Below are 21,311 nucleotides of genomic sequence, written 5' to 3'. Positions count from 1 at the left end.
CTACAATGTGCAATACAAGGGGATGTAGGCAGCCATCATTGAGAGACTCTACAATGTGCAATACAAGGGGATGTAGGCAGCCATCATTGAGAGACTCTACAATGTGCAATACAAGGGGATGTAGGCAGCCAGATCCATCATTGAGAGACTCTACAATGTGCAATACAAGGGGATGTGGGCCGCCAGATCAATCGAGAGACTCTACAATGTGCAATACAAGGGGATGTAGGCAGCCAGATCCAACATTGAGAGACTCTACAATGTGCAATACAAGGGGATGTAGGCAGCCAGATCCATCATTGAGAGACTCTACAATGTGCAATACAAGGAGATGTAGGCAGCCATCATTGAGAGACTCTACAATGTGCAATACAAGGGGATGTAGGCAGCCAGATCCATCATTGAGACTCTACAATGTGCCATACAATGGGGTGTAGGCTGCCAGATCCATCAAAGAGAGACTCTACAATGTGCATTACAAGGGGATGTAGGCAGCCAGATCCATCATTTAGAGACTTTACAATGTGCTAAACAAGGGGATGTAGGCAGCCAGACCCATCATTGAGAGATTCTACAGTGTGCAATACAAGGGGATGTAGGCAGCCAGATCCAACATTGAGAGACTCTACAATGTGCAATACAAGGGGATGTAGGCAGCCATCATTGAGAGACTCTACAATGTGCAATACAAGGAGATGTAGGCAGCCATCATTGAGAGACTCTACAATGTGCAATACAAGGGGATGTAGGCAGCCAGATCCATCATTGAGACTCTACAATGTGCCATACAATGGGGTGTAGGCTGCCAGATCCATCAAAGAGAGACTCTACAATGTGCAATACAAGGGGATGTAGGCAGCCAGATCCATCATTTAGAGACTTTACAATGTGCTAAACAAGGGGATGTAGGCAGCCAGACCCATCATTGAGAGATTCTACAATGTGCAATACAAGGGGATGTAGGCAGCCAGATCCATCATTGAGAGACTCTACAATGTGCAATACAAGGGGATGTAGGCAGCCAGATCCATCATTGAGAGACTCTACTATGTGCAATACAAGGGGATGTAGGCAGCCAGATCCATCATTGAGGGACTCTACAATGTGCAATACAAGGGGATGTAAGCAGCCAGATCCATCATTGAGAGACTCTACAATGTGCAATACAAGGGGATGTAGGCCGCCAGATCCATCGAGAGACTCTACAATGTGCAATACAAGGGGATGTAGGCAGCCATCATTGAGAGACTCTACAATGTGCAATACAAGGGGATGTAGGCAGCCATCATTGAGAGACTCTACAATGTGCAATACAAGGGGATGTAGGCAGCCAGATCCATCATTGAGAGACTCTACAATGTGCAATACAAGGGGATGTAGCCACAGCGTTTTAGATATTCGAAGTTTGTAAATTATACTGCAAATTTTAATATATCTGATTCGAAATTCGTAATTCCCAATTCAAAACCATGTACAGTTAAACCTCAGAGAGGACAAAGGTAAACCTATTAACAAGAGGAAGTCGAAAGACAAACACAGGTCAGGAATAAGGTTAATGAAAATATACATTTTTTGTCTCAACCGTTGTGTATTCGATGAATATGCGTACCATATACTTCCACGAGGAAGGGCTTTGGTAAAATATCTCCACAGTTAATACACAAGGATCCATTGAATGACTAACAGCAAACAAGCCAATATCCTTTTTCTAAATAAATTTTTATTTTTGGCAAAGCATTAACGAATACAGTTGACATTTATAGATTTATAAAAAGGTACTTGATATGTTTGATTAAAGACATATATAAAATACATAACAAAACATGTAAAGTTAAAATAACGGCAACAAAGTGTATATGTATCAACCATAAAAACATAGGTAACTGGAGAAGCGTTATTAGGCTATTCAAGTTTGATAAATATAAATGTACATCAACAATTATATTTTACCCTCATAGTATTACTCTGGTAAATTGACATGAACTGGTGTGGCCTGGCACAAGTCTTTGGTCCACATAAAGTGGGAGGTTAAGTTAACAGTTTATATGACTACTAAGTGGAAGATAAGTAGCTCTGCTGTAAATGATTTATAAAAATGTTCCAGGTGAGATTTTCCTAAACTCCCTAGCTTTCTCTCAAATTGTCAATCTAAAAATTGATAAATCCTAGATAATTATATAGGAGTGGCACTGTGTATTCTTTATGTAGTTTCTATTTTGGACTAAAAATAAAGGACACAAATAAACATTTATTTTCGAAATAGAGAATTGTTGAGCTGACAAAAATTATTCGCACATTATGAAATTTGTAGTATTCATTTTTTTTTATGTCCCAACGCTTGTTTCCAATTCAAATTTAATTGCCTTAGATATGTGTAAACATAAAAGGCAAAAACATCCCCAATGGATTCTGCTCTCTGCAATGCCCTATTTCTAAATAAAATGCGTAGATTATATATGGTGTGAAATATCAAACATGTTCAAAAATTACTGAAAATTCAGAAATTATTGCACACAATAATTATTGCAATTTTGTCATTTTAGTAAAAAAATGTGATTTAAGGAGGTAGACCTAGGGAAACGTACATAACTCTTGAAATCTGTGATATGTTTGTATCATATTCAAATTCACCAAAGCCTTTCAAGATTTCATTTGAAAACAAATGAAATTAATCCAAGTCACTTTGATGCTTACATGAGATCGACATTAAGAGCCTGAATACAAAGTTCCAATGATTTGTAAGAGTTGTGTCCCTTACCTTAAGTATATCGCCTTAAAGGTCATCCAAATTAGTGACAAATCCAAATAAACTGATGTTAAAATTCCAATAATGTGTACATTAACAACTACAAAATTAAATAAGTAGATTTTTACAATTATTTCTGAATTAACTGTAATATACATTGAAACTAAACTATTGATAACAAAATACTTATCAAAAATATATTTTTCAGTAATTCTACAAAAAATTTGATTGCAGGTAGTTGAAATTGATTGCTACATTTGAGCAAAGTGAAAAACAACAAATCAATGTACAAACTGATAAAGCATGTGGTCAACATTAGAAGGCACACAGAAGCAAAAATTGTTAAATAATATCACAGGATTTTTTTTTTTTTTTTTTTTTTGGCAAATTTTCTATTTTGCACTTTTTTTGCAGAATTCATAAAAATTGAATGAAATAAAAGCCAACTTTAAGTCCAAATATCCTCTTGAATCTTTGAAACACGACACCAAAAGATACCTAAATATTTGAAATATGTGTATGTCAACTTCAACTGTATATACATACAGATGTTTGAAACAAATTTACCATATTATATCCCTTCAAAACAAAAATGAAAATACATAGAGGTGTCTAAATAGAAGGTCTTTTTTTCAATTAATGCCAATAAAATATAGTTACACAACCTGAAAATACCATAAATCTCATACTTCAGCATAACTCACAACACTGAAATAAAGCTATATCCCCTGAAAATATCATAAGTCTGTAAATCTTTGTCAAGCCCAAAAGAGCAGCCGAAATAACAGCAAAACTCATCATATAACAGTTATAAGATATTGTACAGTATGTTAACTTAAACCCTATGTAACCTTTCGTAAAGATCATCTCAAACGAGACTCTTCTTCCAGTCTATTACAACTTCAAAGACAGCAGCTCAAGGCAGCTAAAATCTTATGGTCTTTCAAGGGATATAACTTATACTGATACAACAAATGTCATAAAAAAGACAAGTTGCCATAAAAAAAGAGAAATATGAAATACCATGGTTGCTTGAAATACACGAAAATCAATAGACTATTATGGTAATTTTACCTATTAAAAACAATATACTGCTTTGTATATGTAAAAAAATGTTAATCCACATCATTTGGGAGATTTGCATATACTACTAAATTTTTAAAGCTTTCTTTCTGGCAACATTTTTGGCATTATACAGTTAACAGCTTATGTACAATAAGAAAGGATCTCGGAATGAAAAATTGATATGTTAATATTTTAGCATTAAATGCCATGTTATACTTTTAATTAGTTTAATATGTAAACATATAAGAATATGGAATGTAAATGATGCATAAGAAACTACAGGCCCTAGAGGGGCTGAATCACTCAATAGGAAATCATTTCTTAGCTTTATGAATATCTGATGTCAGAAATAAAAAATCTTTCAGCACTCTAAACATTTTCCTAATCTGCTATGGTACTCAATATATAAGCCAAAAACTACAAAGATTTATGTCCTTGGCTTATCAAGAGCAATAACTATAAAAAGTACTCATCTTACTTACCTTATGTAGGGCTGCAATAAATGATCATTCAAACAACTTAAAAGTTTATTTTTATCATCACCGCCTTTTAAGATTAAATTAAAACAGTACAATAACTCTAATAAAAATCTGTCATTTAACTCTGACACAAATGGAGAATTGTAGGCTTTTTCATATTGATCATTTCATCAAAGAAAGTTTCTCTCCTTCTTTAATAGTTTTCAATCAGCTTAATCGAATCAAAGGAGACTCTGACTAAATCTAATGATTGCATTTAGAAGAAAATATTTTTTTAAAGAAAGGATTACATTAATGACAGGCTCCAAGTGATGACATAAGCTAACATGGACCTTTGATCTCATGAGGTAAGAACACAATCATAAAATATGAAAAATAACAAATACAACAATTACAGATATATTGCGTTAAAATTATATCTGACAAATAAAAATATATAATGCCTTGCATCATTGACACTTCAACTTAATAGGATTTCTATCAAAAATCATGAAATTGTATTTGATGTCATGCTAAGTATACCCCCACTTCTATAGAAAGTTCATATTGTACAAGAGCTAAACTGCTAAAACTGTATACCCTAGCAATAAAAATCTCTTGAAGTTTGATGTACTGACAAGATGATTCCAATAAATATCATCCACTTGTTGAGTGGATATATCAGACATTATGCATACAGTAACTAAAAGAGATAGAATTTAAACCACTATCGGTCAAAATGTTTCACATATCATTAACAATAAACACTTTAACAAGAATGCATGTATAGGTTTTAATATAATGATAAATTATGATGGGATAGAACCTTTTGTACTTTTTCCAAGCACGCTCAGTCACTACTTCTGAGAGGCACTGTAAAAATTGTGTTGAACACTACAAAAGTATAATACAGTATTTATAGATTGAAAGTGCTAACTTTAAAAAAGCACAAAAGGCCTAGAAATGCTGACAATATTTATTATTAGTAATAATCTCATCATTAAGAGCACAACAACAAGTTTATGGCACATATATATATATATGTATATAATGGTAATACAATTAATTGATGTCAACATATTCAAAAAAAATCAGGGTGTAAACAGTGTAGAATTTGGAATGTAAAAATCACAGAATGTTTGAAGGTTGATCCAAAAATTTTGAAAGAGGGGTTTATGAAGAGTTCTATGCTACTTTTTGCTAATTTTGTCCCCAATTTGCATTAAATTAAAAAAAAAGGTGGTTCTATCAATACCAGCTGATCTATCAATACCAGCTGATCGATCAATACCAGCTGATCGATCAATACCAGCTGATCTATCAATACCAGCTGATTCATCAATACCAGCTGATCGATCAATACCAGCTGATCTATCAATACCACTGATCCATCAATACCAGCTGATCGATCAATACCAGCTGATCCATCAATACCAGCTGATCTATCAATACCAGCTGATCCATCAATACCAGCTGATCCATCAATAGTTCCAGATCAATTAGTCATTAACTAAAATATAATATAAACACTATAAAGCTACTCATGTTTCTCCCAAAAAGGGATTAAATTGGTACTGGGCTCTTTAACCAGTAGGCAGTGATTAAATTTTTGAAAATTGTTTATGCAATTTCATATATCAATATAATTATAATACGCGTACTTATCCTTGCACAATGAAAAACATACTTTAATTAACTCATGCAGAAATATAGTTGAAACATTAAAATGCTGTGCACAGGCTTATAATAAAATACTCCTTACATTAGGGTCCTCTTTGTGTTATCATGTAGATTTGACAACTAATCTTAATATAAAATTTCATCAACTTCCATGAAGTTAAGGAGGAGCTGAACATACAATGATTTGACAGTCAGATGAACAATGGGACAATATAATTCCAAAACAAACAAGATATTATGGTCATTGTCAAAATTGTATGAAAATGCACAAAAAGTAGGAATCAGAGGGTGTGGTCAACAAAACATTGTTTTCTGCCTGTTCAGACAATTCTGATGCCAAACTTTTAGATAAAAAAAATCCAATTTTAATAGGAAAAAAGTCATGTCAAATATCCTTAATCCATCAAATGATTTGCAAACGATAAAAAACAGTTATTTTCCATAGTGTATTTACTGATAAAGCTTAACAATAACTTATTGCTAATGTAATCAAGTCATTAACTGTTATGTAAATTAAATTCATCCCTGAAAATATAACAATAAAACAGAATCTACAAATATAAATGATATGCTTGAAGAAATACTTTACATGTTAGTAAAAAAAAACATCTGATTATCAAAGGATAATTTTGCTATCATTATATGTAAACTGAAACATATGCTTATAATATCATACTCATTTCATATGATTATCATATGTTGCAAACCATATGATACTCATGTGTGACACTTTGCTGTGTATAAATATTAAAAAAAACAAATGTAAAACTGGACATTCGTCCACTTTAAATTGACTGCTTCATTGCACATGAACTTTGAGTCTTTAAGTAGTTGAGATCTGTTCCATATGGTATAATTCTGTAAAACATTGCTTATTCCCTGTCTGTTAATTTATTTGTTGTAAAAACTTAAGTGAAGATCTGCAAATTTGACATTTCCTGAAAAAAATTATGTAATATTAAAATCGGGAAACCAGTCTGAGCAATTCCCTCATGGCTATATTGAAGCATAAGTTGTTATTTTTTTGTAATTGCTCTTTTCTTCATAGAAAATAGAAAATTCTTACTTTGTATTAAATGCATGAATGCAGGTCATTGAAAAAATGAGGTAGGTATTCAATTAACAAAAACAAACAACTAACATTGCTGAAATTTGTGTCTAAATATACTAAAGCATCTAAACAGAAGGACAATTTATTGACTCCCACCCTCCGCAACATTTTCCCATAATCCCTGTCTTCCCTATTTTTTACTCCTCATTCCCAGCCCCTTCAACCAATGATTCCTGCACTTATTTCCTAGGATCTGCTGTGTATCATGAAATATTTTTTGAAGGTTAAAGTGTAAAAATTGCTGGCAGGAAACTATCCCATACTTTTCTGACGTAAACAAAACCCAATTATAAGGGTTAATATGTCCTGTGGGCAACTTTCATTTGCACTTTTATTTTCGAATACATTTCTATAAGGCCTACTGATGGATTCACTTATCATAAGTTTCTGCCTGGTTTTAAAGCAGAGCTGTACTTAAAAACAATCCTTTTACATTTTTTAGTATAAATTTAGGATTTAGAATCCATATTTTTTTACCTACTGACAAATGATCAGCTGGATTTTAATGTACTAGAGCACCCAGACATATCTCTTAACCCTCCAACATTTTAGATGGAGACTCACACAAAATCAACAAAAAAAACCAGAATCTCTCTAATAAAACTGTAAGATTTGTGAGACATTTTTTGTTAAAATTACTGTATTTTATGTGAAAAGAATTTTTGCATCAAAAATAAGTTTTTGCACAAAAATTTCCCACATGAGACAAGTTCATGGAGGGGAGAATTGCCCACATTATCTGTTCCAAAGATTAACAATTATGACCTAGACATGTATGTAACCACACTCTGAGCCTAACATTTATCACTCACAAACTGAGCCCAACATTTATCACTCCCACTCTGAGCCTAACATTTATCACTCACACTCTGAGTCTAACATTTATCACTCCCACTATGAGCCTAACATTTATCACTCACACTCTGAGTCTAACATTTATCACTCACACTCTGAGCCTAACATTTATCACTCACACTCCGAGTCTAACATTTATCACTCACACTCTGAGCCTAACATTTATCACTCACACTCTGAGCCTAACATTTATCACTCACAAACTGAGCCCAACATTTATCACTCCCACTCTGAGCCTAACATTTATCACTCACAAACTGAGCCTAACATTTATCACTCCCACTCTGAGCCTAACATTTATCACTCACACTCTGAGCCTAACATTTATCACTCACACTCTCACACTCTGAGCCTAAAATCGTTCCTGATTTGCTGCTTGTTTGCCTTGAAGAGAAGCAGTGGTTACTTATTTTGAAGTCTAAGGTAGTGAGGAAAGATGGAGTGTCAGCTGGTTCATAAATCTTGATTTTTTCTGGGTTTGTATTGCTGATGTACATTGTTTTCATGAATAATATTTATGAATTCAATATGTCAATATGCTTACTTTTCTTTCTTGGTTTTTGCTCTTTTCTTTAAAATTTCAAGATTTTAAAATTGAAAATTCTTTCAGATCATGTCACAGACTACACCTACTATAAACAAAAGCGTTAATTTCAAAAATTCTAAAAGAGAACTCTCTCTCAAAATTTTCTAAAAGCAGGACATTTGCAGAGTTGTTGTTTAAGTAGCATGTTTTGACAAGAATAAAGTTATTTATCATGATTTTATGCTAAAAATTCAAATTAGACGAGAGAAATTTCTGTGAATGTGGCTATATATCACGCTTTGACACAAATGTTAGCAGGAGAATGTTAATTTTTTCATGAAATATTGGGAAACTCCAGCAAAAAGCAGGAGACTTAACACCTATGCTACTAACCTTGCTGAGATTTGTGTCTCCAGTATAGAAAAAATCCAACAACCACTACAATAGCTACAAACATCAAGGACCCTATAACTGCTCCTGCTATTACCCCTTCCTTCATGTTGTTTGATGTCTGTCTACCAGTTCCTGTAGTTTTACCTCCTTATAAAAACAGAAACATTAATTCTAGTATTATTGATGAGATCATAATTCAAATATAGGAAAAATATTTTTGTGTATCATTTTGAAGTTTAAAAAATGAAAAAGTATTTCAAAGCATTTTCACTCAGTTTTTAGGGTACTACACATATTTTTCAGCTTATCTGTTGACTAAATAAAAAAGCTAAAATTAGTCAATTCTAATAATGACATATTTTCATAACAATGGATTGCATCATCTTGTACAAAAAAAAATTTGCTCTTCATGGGAATCTATATATATAATTAAGTTACATCAAAATCCTTTAGTAAGATTTTCTTACAAGACAGACAGACAGGCAAATTAATGAAAATAAAATACAATGAAACTTGTTGAAAGCGACCCCTGACACATTTATAAGTCACTTTACACCAAAGTAAATGTATTTTGAATCTAAGTTAGCCAAACACCCTTCCAAACCAAACATTTTTTAAAGTCTAAAAGTTTATACCATTTTAGTGTATGCAAAATTGGTTTGGAGATTACCAGACCGAATTAAGAAATAAATCGTGGAAGCTACATTTTGTCATTGTGTTACTACAAACTAGCCATTTATGTTGCATTGTTTTGTTTATGAGGGGTTAAATAATGACATAAATGGCCAGTCCATGGTAAAATAATGATAAAATGGAGCTTCTGTGATTTATTTCAATTCTAATAGGACTAATTTCTTCATATTTTGGAAAAGACGCAGCCTAGGAGTTGCACAAAATGTTGGTAATGTGTTTATCACTTTTTAACCATGGCTGTGGTCTAAAAAGCTTTGAGGCACATCATATTATAATCTCATATTTTGAAATTTTCTTCTATTTGGGCAACTAAAGAAAACAATATTTTTAGCAGGACCGAAGACATTTTTAACAAACATGTCTGTTGGTCCTGTGGTATTTCATTTTCACTGCAAGTTTCCTTGTATCATGTAAAAATATCTGCTGTACCTGTAGTACAGTTCACAATATCATCTGCTTCAGTATAACCAAACTGATTGACAGTCTTCACAGTGAAGAAAAAAGTGTGCACAATCTTTTCCAACTGTATTGTAACTGTCACTGTCAAATTTTCACCTGGATCAGGAATACCAGTTCTGTCTTTTATAACTGGAGGATTGAAGTAGCCATAAGTGGTGCTGAACGTCTGGTTGTTTCCTCCATTGTTTGGTGAAATCCAAGAAAAAACAGCAGAAGACTCAGAGCATGAAGCTGATAAACTGTGAGGCTTGTCTGGAAATCCTAAAAAAAAATGAAGTTTTTTCTTGATTAACCTGGGGCATTGCAGCAGTGGCAATGTACAAATAACTTTTAGGGTACGGCATAGTGTAACAAAAAAAAACGGTATTTTTCTCAGTAAATAATTAAAACAAGTTCAAATATATATATGATATAACAAAAATTGCTTCTCCGGACATATCAATCAAGATTTGGGTGCCTCTGTTAATATATAAGGTCCCTGCATCAATCCTCTTAACTATTTAAGGATTCAATGATTGGATGCTTAGTCTAAATAAAAAGTAAGTGTGGTTCCAGCCACCTGACCAACCTAGTTTAAACTAACTTTCTTTCTAATTTGACCCAAATAAATAAACCTAGTTTTCTGACAACCTTACCTTTCTAAGATATGCAATATTTTATTCAAAATCCAATTTTATGTTCATTGAAATATTACCCCTAATGTTAAATACCTAAATTGTAGCGATATCAATGAAATTCAGTAACATGAACACTGTGAAATAAATTCTGAAATTTTACTCTCAGACTTTCTCAAAACCCCACAAAACAAATATTAATCTTCTGATTATAAAATTTATGTTAAAAACAACAAGAAATTATGGAAAAAATCTATACAATAAATAGGATAATCAATTGGCAGGGTACGAAGTCAACAAACAATGCAGGGGATGATCGTACGAGGTCAACAAACAATGCACGGGATGATCGTATGAGGTCAACAAACAATGCAGGAATGATTGTGCAAGGTCAACAAACAATGCAGGAATGATTGTACGAGGTCAACAAACAATACAGGGGATAGTTGTACGAGGTCAACAAACAATCCAGGGGATGATTGTACAAGGTCAACAAACAATGCAGGGGATGCTTGTACAAGGTCAACAAACAATGCAGGGATGATTGTACGAGGTCAACAAACAATGCAGGGGATGATTGTACGAGGTCAACAAACAATGCAGGGAATGATCGTACGAGGTCAACAAACAATGCAGGGGATGATTGTACGAGGTCAACAAACAATGTAGGGATGATCGTACGAGGTCAACAAACAATACAGGGATGATTGTACGAGGTCAACAAACAATGCAGGGGATGATTGTACGATGTCAACAAACAATGCAGGGGATGATCGTACGAGGTCAATAAACAATGCAGGGATAATCATACGAGGTCAACAAACAATGCAGGGAATGATCGTACGAGGTCAACAAACAATGCAGGGATGATTGTACAAGGTCGACAAACAATGCAGGGGATGATTGTACGATGTCAACAAACAATGCAGGGGATAATTGTACGAGGTCAACAAACAATGCAGGGGATGATTGTACAAGGTCAACAAACAATGCAGGGATAATCATACGAGGTCAACAAACAATGCAGGGGATGATCGTACGAGGTCAACATACAATGCAGGGGATGATCGTACGAGGTCAACAAACAATGCAGGGGATGATCGTACGAGGTCAACAAACAATGCAGGGATGATCGTACGAGGTCAACAAACAATGCAGGGATGATTGTACGAGGTCAACAAACAATGCAGAAGTTGGCAAAATCAGAAGTAAATGCTAAATAACAAATTTGAATGATTATCTATTGAACTATTGTTCTTTCCAACTGTTTTTTTAATATTTTAAACAACAAAAAATTAGGTCCAGGACCACACTCCTGGATATGCATATGTCTTACCATCACGGTTCAGGATAATATTATAAATAACAGTAGATTTAATATCGCTCCCAAAACTGTTAGCAACAGCTAAATATTGTCCAAAGTTGTGCATCATAAGAGAATCAATTGTCCAGACAGATGTAAAATTCTTCTGGTTCCAATCAGAAGACCAGTCATCGCTAGTTGGCAGAGTTCTATTTTCAGAGGTGGGAGTGGCTCGAAACAACCATGTGACCCTTGGACCAGGAATGGAGAAGAAAGATGCTGTCATATTGATTGAGTCCTTCAGTTGTAGGGTATAGTTGTTTACACTTATTAAACTGGAGTCTTCTAGTCGTGGATGACCTATAATACATAATTACCACTCAAATATCAATGATTTAATTAGATTTGTAAAAAGCTTTCTGACTGGTTGGTTCCTATTGAACAAACCAGAATACTTTGTATAACCTTAATTGGTAGTGTGACATTATTGAAGTAGCATTCCATATTTCAAATAATCTGAACGAAATAAAGTTTTGATTACAAATCAATTATAATGAATTATTAAGATGGAATCCATATGAATTTAAATTACAAGGACTGTTTTAAAAAGATTATACGAAATAAAACTTCCTAAAACACAACATTGAAAAAAATAATAAAACTGTTGCTCCCACATTATATATTAAATAAAGCAGTTAACTTTAACATTTTGTAATTTAACAAAAATAAATTAAGTAATATATATATGCTGTTTCTTGACAGTGTAAAAAAAAACAAGATACAATTTTAAATCCTTACTCCAACACAGGTCTCCCTGAAGTCACATAATTGAGACAATACTTACATCTGACCTTCATCTTATCTAGTGATGTTTCGGTAATATGTCCAACAATTCCATTATCTGCACCACATGTGTAAAAACTTCCAGAATCCAAACAGTTGGCTTGAGTCACTGTCATCGTGGATGTTGTCTCACAGTCATAATGACATTTGACTATGTTACTGACAGTGTAAGTACCTAAAAAAAAAGAAGTTAAAATATATTTCTTTAAATTCAACTCTTTTAGAAGATCCTTTAAAACAAAAGAGAACTGGCATGATATGCTCTTTTTGGCCTAAAATATGACAGAAAATTAATTATCAAGTGACAAAGTGTTAATAGATAATTTGGAGACATCAATCCATAAAAACTGATAAATACATAATGAGAATGGATATGGTGAATATGTCAAAGAGACAACAACCAACTGGGATAACATAAAGGCTTATTAAATTTTTGTATAAAAAGGACAAAATAAATACTTCCAGTTTACCTAAATTCATATGTTCCATTTATTTTGTACTTTTTTGGTCACCTTTCTGGTGATATTTCTGACAAAGAAATGGTTCCAATACCACGAAACAACTTAATATTCAGTGAATACCTTCATTATTTACATAGCTTATCATATGTGAAAAATACATAGTTGTTTCTTGGGTGTGGACAAAATTTTCTGGAGAAAAATATGACGGAAAAAGCAATAAAATTTACCATTCTTAGCAGATTTTGTAAAATAATGTATAACTGATGCACTAATGACAATAAATGTTCATTTTCCTAATATTTATAGATTTTACTACAATTTAAAATTTTTTTGTTATTACAAGAAGTTTAAGATGAATAGGTATGGTGAATATGTCAAAGGGACGACAGCCCTACTGGGATGAAAATGTCAGCCCAAAGCCACCCATTGGTCAACAATGAACGACAAGGAAACCTTCACACCACAGGGCAGACTGCAGCTGGCCCCAAAACATCATTATACACAGACATAGCGAATGAGTTGCCCTATATACTCAAGTAACATTAGCCTAATGTCCCTTCACCTTTGCATTTAATCAGTCTAAAATAATTATCCAATTTAACGAACTCAACCATAGTCATTATCTGTCAAAATAAAATCTCCCAAGATTCACAAGATTCACTGACCCTGTTACAGCGGTTTCAGGACTCTGGGTTTTTTACCAGACAAAAAGACTTCTCCAAAAGTAATATACCATATTATATTAAGTTCTGGGACTCTGGGTTCTTTACCTGATGGAATGACTTCTCCAAAATTCATGGACCATGTAATATTGGATTCTGGGTAACTTTTCACTTTACACGTAACCTCTACAGGTGATCCTTCGTCATACCAATTAACTTTGTCAATGCGGACTCTTTCTATCACAGGCTTGTCTGAAGAGAAGCATAATTAATAAAGTATCAAAGATAGAATGAAATAAATACAAAAAAGGGGGGTACACAATGGTATTAACTGATGAACAATGTGTGAAAGTTTCATTGAACTCCAACAAACAGTTACAGAAGATTTGTGGTCAGACACTCCAGGACATATTGACAGCATAATTACTAACAACTGCACACTTTTAAGCAGGGGATAAAAAAAATACAAATCAGAAATCTTCAAAGAAATTTCACTGGTACATAAAATATTCCTCATATCAACATACATTGCCAATATTTCTTTCAAAGAAATATGTAAACATTAATTGATCAAGTTAACATATTTCAGTGTGATTTGCATATTAGTTTCCATGTGAACTGCAGAAAAGGTTTTGAAAGCAAAATAAATGCACATTTTACAGAATAAGATGTAAAATCCATATTGATTTAAAACAAAAACAATTTCCATCTTAACTTAAGCCAAAAAGGAGCTTGCAAAATTTGTGTTTTGATTTGCAATAAAATATCAGGTGTATATTTCATAAACCTAGACATAAGCAACCTCAGAAGTTAATAGCAAGCACCTGGCGAAGCGGTGTGAGCTCTACCATTACTATGTGTACTTTCTAAATTTCCCTTAAGGTTCCCCAATATACTAACGAAAAAAAAGTCATGTCCCAAAAGTAACAAAAAGTGACTGTCCTTACAGAGAAAATTCATCATTTCCTTAAATCAAACAAATAAAAAAATATAGGTTAAGATTACGTTTCAGTAAAAATAAATTCACCTTTTCTGATAGTTTTCAAGTCTTATTCTAACTTGTTTTACTTATTTGAAGAAGTGAATGTTATGTTTATAAAAACTAAGGGAAATACGTGTATCTCCACTGTTCCACTGTTGCTGTTGTCAAGGACCTAACCCGCCTCGGAAAAAAATATAACTCCGATTATATTACCAAAATCGAAGCATAGCTTTTTTAAGATAGGAAAGGCAATCATATTCTTGTTTGGATTTTGCAGCTGTTGTCTAAATTTTGTTTACGTCACATGATATGTGTAAAATATTCCCACCATTCATGGAGAACTGTAATATTTCCAGTATCTGTACAGATTAATCTGACAGGCCAAAAATGTAAAGTATTGCAAAGTGCTTTAAAGTTATTGACCATTTTGAGAGCAAGGGGAAAGGGGGTATGCTCATGGGGTTGGTATTCTGGGAAAAAACTGTTCAAGTTATTCATTTATTGAAAAAAGACTTCCCCGTTAATTAACAAGACAGATTTTGAAATAGAAATATTGATTTTGCTTGCTGCTGGAATATAAATAAAATATTGCACTTACGAAGCAAAAATTTTTATCTGCGTCAACCCCGACCCTCCCCCCCCCTCTTTGTAATGTCCTTTATCATTTTTACGAGTCATCTCGCACTGATGGTACATGTATGGTAAAGCTCACAGTGCTCACTGATTTAGGCAATTCCTACCCCATATTACAATAACATTCTACAAGCCAACTGACACACTGTTAGTTAGTGACAGACCAACTAAAATAACTTTTTCACCCAACATCAGTTATGACCCAAAATGGGACATTCTAGACCATTACTTATTTCCTGCTTGTATTTTGCTAAAATTAGTTTTTAACTTTATCATCTTTGAAAAATGACCTGCCATGAAACAAAATTTGCTGCTTACCTTTAAAGAGGCCTACCATACTAAATACCATTCATAAATGTATATTTTGAAAGAATTAGATTCAAACATAATTCAGAGAAAAAAAGGACAATACTTCAAGTTGGTTTTTACCATGTGTGCGAGAGATGAAGTTCAACAAAATTTGTTGGTGGATCTGACTGCTCTTGTAATTAAAAAAAATACACGATCTCGCTTCATATACAAATGTCACACATCATGACCCATCTTTCATTTGTTTGCACTGGGATATGGCCCACCATGATAAATGTCTGGTATGGTTATAGTATACTTACACCTAATATGCAGGACAATACTTGTATTTGTTTCATATCTTGTACCCAAAACATCATTAGATGCTTCACAGGTGTACTTTCCTATATGATACTCATGGTTTGCTTGGTTGATAGTCAAATATTCATTGGATCCAGACCTTAACCAGTAGACAGCACACGGAGGGTTACAGTCGGCTATACATTGAATTCTAGGTACTGATGAACCCTCAGTAACGTCTAATGAGGTTATATTAGGAGATAATCTTATTGAGTTCCCTGGTCCATCTAGAAGAAAGAGAGAAAATGACAAATAAGTGTGTACAGGGAGATAACTACAGACAATTGGGTTACATAGTATAACAAGAATAGGTATGGCAATATGTCACAGAGACAACAACCCCACCGGGGTGAAAATGTAAGACCAAGGCCAACCATTGGTCTTCAATGAATGACGAGGAAACCCACACCCAACAGTACAGGTTGCAGAAAACATAATACACAAATACAGCGAAAGAGTTGCCCTTTAAGTACTTTGGCGTGATCACAGCCCTCCCCCTTTTAAATCTGGCCACTGTGGAAAAAATATTACTCAATTAAACACAACTAAAAATCAGTTCAAAAAGGTCTGGGTCCCTTGTTACAATGGAAATAATGAAACTGAATATAAATTACACAAATGCACAATATAAGCACTACTAGCAGTTAACTGACATGCCAGCTCCATAGGTCTGAATGTCTTGGCAGTGTCATCAGCTGGTTATATTATCTAATAAAGTAATTTCAGAGGATAATCTCACTAAAAATAATGATAGACAAAGAGATGAAAAGAAAAATAAATAAAGACGCAATGTAAAATATTACATGGCACCTGTATCTATATTATGGGGCTATAAATACTTAGACTTACACTGAACATCAATAGGAAATGTTTCATTAGCCAATATAACTTCCATGGTTCCATTTTCTCTCGTTCTATTGGTCGATGCAACACAAAGGTAATCTCCCCCTTGTTCTCTTTCAATATTGATAAATGCCAATTCATTGCCATCCATGTTGAATGAGTTGTCTCCCTTTTTAAGCCACCAAATTTTTGCTGGAGGGTTTGAGTCCACTTCACAGGTATGTGTTACATTATTGCCTTCTTCAATGACTTTTTTGTATCCAGTTCGTATGTTTGGACCATCTGAATAAGGATGTATGAAAAGGAACCCTTAAAAATATATCTCTTATGCGAGTATAACTTTCTACCTACAGAATAGCTGACAATATATGAATATGCTTTCTTGAACATCATTGATTTTTATCTTTTGGCAGCTATCTACATGATTACAACAAAAGGTACTTTCCATTCACAGAATTTTGAAGACAGGAATGTTTTAGGGCTTGTCATATGGAATAATTTCACGTTAATTAATAATCATAATTGGGATATTTTTGATATAGTAGTTGTTGTAGTATAAATTTATTAATCGATGAAACACCCATTGGCTGGGTACAAAAAAAATGAAAAAAAAAAAACACCCGCTTTTTTTTTTGAAAAATTGCCATGAATTGAAAACATGTAATTGAAATTTTATAGAAAACTAAAGGGACCCTGTGACCTAGATACAAAGAATATCTCAAAGGTCAAAGCTGCATGCCTTGGATGAAAGCATTTATTAGTAAGTGTGTGAAAACAGAAAAGCCAACCTACTTACTTATGAATAAGTGCCAAAATTCGAAAACATGAAATTAAAATTTTATAGAAAACTAAAGGGAGCCTATTTAAAGTGCTACAAATCACAAAACTGTATTGGCCTATGGAGATATGCTGAAATTCATAGCACTACAAAGTACAGGACTGTATTGGCCTTGGGAGTAAACTATACTTGTACATGTAATTGACACTTACATTGTACATAAAGAGTTATAACCCTTGTTACAGAGCCTGCTTTGTTAGTTGCTAAACATGTGAAATATTTTCCATTGTCCCAAGTCTTTATATCATGTACGAATGACACTGAAAGCCCTGAAAAATAAATAAATTTAAAATAATCTACATCCATTGTATCAGCATATTTGCCAAGCAAAAAAAAATAATTTCTAAAAGATACATGTTCTTAAATAAAACAAACTGACTGGTTTTGGTCAAGTGGTGGTTGAAACTGCATATCAAATTTCAAAATGTTCCAATGAATAATCTCCAAGTTTTGGCAGACAAAAATTATGTAATGTTAATTTAATCCAGATATATTGCTGTACACAAATGTACATAAAATTTCTACCATGAGGTTGTACAAGTTGTCAAGCTAGGTATATCCCACACTTATTTAACATGTAGTAATTGTTCTTAAAAGGGGGGATGCCATTTGTAATCTTTATTAATTATTGTAATAAACCTCCAAAATTAAGCCTCGGTTGTCTCAAAATCAAGATCTCTGACATATGTTTGAAAGTATGTTCATCCAACATTGATTCTTAGAAAAATCAGTGTAAATTTAAAAAGTAATCTACCTTACACTAAGCAGCAAGACATGCTTAACCTACCAGAGCATCCAATGTGACTTCAGATTTTTGTGGAAGTACACATTGCAAAGGTTATATTTTTATGTGTGTGCCATCTAAGTCTTGTTTTTCATTATGTCAGCTTTCATATTTATTTTATTCTGTTGTCTTTATAGTGTATGCAGATCATCTCTGTTTCCTTTTTTCATGTTTTGGCTATGTCAGGGTTCTGATGTCTAAGAATTGTCATACAGTTTGAGTGCTACCATATTTTTTATAGTGAATTGCAATATGAAGTTGATAACCTGAATCAGTCTGGTCGATCCATTTGACAGTAGTTGGTGGATTGGCCTCTCTTAGATTACATGTCAGATTTAGGGTGTCTCCTTCATCATAAACATAATGTCCAGTATCTGGGTCAATTAGAGGAGCACCAGTCACTTCTATAATAGGCTTATCTGAAATGTAAATAGGTGAAATGTTGAAGGATCTCTCGTCAGAATCATTCACTTGTATCTATTAAAATAATTTATATTTAACAGACACAAAGAAAAATAAAGAGATTTGATACAGTCCCTTAAATTTATCCACACATCTTTTTGATGGATCCATGACCAACTGTTGACTGATCGCTGATTGATCAATAATCATTCACTGATCTGATAGCAGTATTATTTAGCATGACAATATATACACTATATAAAGCGTTTGAAGAAATAACCTCAATCATGCAGTGCACACTGAATAACCTGTGTAGCAGGTTATTTTAAAATGTGCACCACAGGCATTGAGGTTATTTCAAATGGACGGAAAAATATAACAGTCATTTTTTAATTAAATTTTGTATCAATTTCAACGAGAAAATCATTTAAAAAAAAACGTTGATGACATCATAGTCACATTACAATATTTGGTCTATGAAATGACATACACAATTTGTTAACCAATTGGAAAGCGTGTTACTACCGAAAATAAATTATAGTTAAAAAGAGTGTCTGATCCCACAATCAGTATAAAAGTATCAATAACCAATAATGAAAAATATAAATTGAACCTTAATAGTAAAGCACCTATAATACATCTAAAAACTCAAATGAATATTTAAGTACATTGCTGTGTAAGAATCAGGCAAAAGATGGCACATATTTTTCTCAATTTGCTATTTTTGCCTTCAATATATTTTACACATCTAGAAAACAACCTAAAAGCAATTTAAATGTTAATTCATCCTGAAACATCCTAGACATACAATTCTTCCATAGTGCATTTCAACTAAATTTGACCTAAGACAGGCTTTACACACACTTTGATGGTTATTATAAAAAGTATGAGCAGTGTTCTTCCAAGGACCTTTTAAGTATCATGGTAGTTTAAGGGTATTTTAATTTGATGTGATCACATGACTAAAAGTTTCAATAAAGTGTTGATTTGAGATCATTTACATGGAAGAAAATATCATTTGCACAGAAAAAAATGTATCAAAAGCATATTTTACCCAAGAAATTGTAATGAAACTTATTTCAGCGTGTGGAGCACTTTGTTAGAATAAAATACACACATTTGTTTTAATTTTATGTTCCACAGAAAGTAGGAACACATCAACAATTTATAATTGTCAGTCACCACTGGTACTGTGCATAGGTATTCTCAGGTTCTGTGAAGCGTAAAATTAATATTTTGGTATGTATTCCTGATTTAACCCTTCATATTGTGCAATAGGTTTCTTAACATTTAATCACATAGAAAAATGCATTTTACACATTTTCTTTTCATTTAAGAATCTCAAATCAACACTTTATCAAAAGCTTTTGTCAAGCTATCTAAACTATTTTCTTGTAGATAATGTTACAAATATGATGTTATAATTTCAAAGGAAAAGATTCTATCCAAAGTTTTCTAGTTTACTACGATGCTATTTGAGTTTTTTAGGGCAAATGCTGTATGAAAAGAATCCAATAAGAAATATTTTAGATTGGACCAAAAATTAGATAAGTGGATTTTTTTTGGGGGTGTGGCCCTTTGACACCTTATAACCTCGAAAACTGTAAGAGATATCTGAAATCTGATTGAAAAACACTGGCAGGGATTGTCATAAGAAATCCATTTATAAAAATGGTTGAAATCAGAACAAAAATATAAATATCAATTTTTTGGAGTGTGGCCACTTACACCAATAAAAAATTCAAAAATATTGGAAGAGTTTTACTCAAGTTTTCATGAATAAACTAAAGTTAATGGATGCCAAAAACAATGACACCAACCCTGACAGGGTGATATCATTATTCAACTGAAAAAAAATTTTGTGGCCATATAAACATTGAAAACAAATTTAAAAATATATAATATATGAAATCATATACCTTATCGTCATTCAAGTATTGAAACTTAATGCATGGGCAGATGAACCTGAAGTGTAAGAAGGGCAATCACATTCAAGCTCAAATTTTGTTGATTGAATGTTAATTTTACATCCTATGGACAATAATACAGGCATTTCAATAACAATTGAGCAGATACTGCTTTGTACTGAAGTCCAATTCACTGAGCCATATTTTTTATTGTACTAGCTCACAGAGGCAACAGCCCCCAGGTAGAAATAGGGTATGTAAGTCTCGTCATGTGACTCTGTGGTTTCATGAGAATGGGTCCTTTTGTATCATTCAAATGCCTGGAGATTCATCATTAACATATCATTGAGTTCAATAATAAAAGAAAGATATCTTTTTTGTGTACAAAAACTGATAAAAATGACA

General features: G+C 33.1%; 1 protein-coding gene across 1 annotated transcript in view; it reads right to left on the bottom strand.

Annotated features, from left to right (window-relative positions):
- Positions 1-1,750: 1,750 nt before the first annotated feature.
- The window catches only part of LOC148600981 (B-cell receptor CD22-like), a 30,480-nt gene continuing 10,919 nt past the window's right edge, over positions 1,751-21,311 (bottom strand). Inside the window, exons 6-15 of the mRNA XM_088554777.1 lie at positions 18,864-19,016; positions 17,966-18,082; positions 16,982-17,257; positions 16,096-16,359; positions 13,978-14,121; positions 12,748-12,921; positions 11,937-12,263; positions 9,957-10,247; positions 8,835-8,981; positions 1,751-6,887 (exon numbers count right to left, since the gene is read on the bottom strand). Coding sequence (XP_088410903.1) covers positions 6,841-6,887; positions 8,835-8,981; positions 9,957-10,247; positions 11,937-12,263; positions 12,748-12,921; positions 13,978-14,121; positions 16,096-16,359; positions 16,982-17,257; positions 17,966-18,082; positions 18,864-19,016 — 1,940 coding nt within the window. The 3' untranslated portion in view covers positions 1,751-6,840. The remainder of the gene's footprint in view (positions 6,888-8,834; positions 8,982-9,956; positions 10,248-11,936; positions 12,264-12,747; positions 12,922-13,977; positions 14,122-16,095; positions 16,360-16,981; positions 17,258-17,965; positions 18,083-18,863; positions 19,017-21,311) is intronic.

The sequence above is a fragment of the Perna viridis genome, chromosome 12 (genome assembly GCF_037379345.1).
Source record: "Perna viridis isolate PV_CMFRI_1.1 ecotype Kerala chromosome 12, ASM3737934v1, whole genome shotgun sequence".
Classification (NCBI taxonomy): Eukaryota; Metazoa; Mollusca; class Bivalvia; order Mytilida; family Mytilidae; genus Perna; species Perna viridis.
The sequence above is the reverse complement of the archived record's forward strand: the minus strand, read 5'-3'. Positions and strand labels throughout refer to the sequence as shown.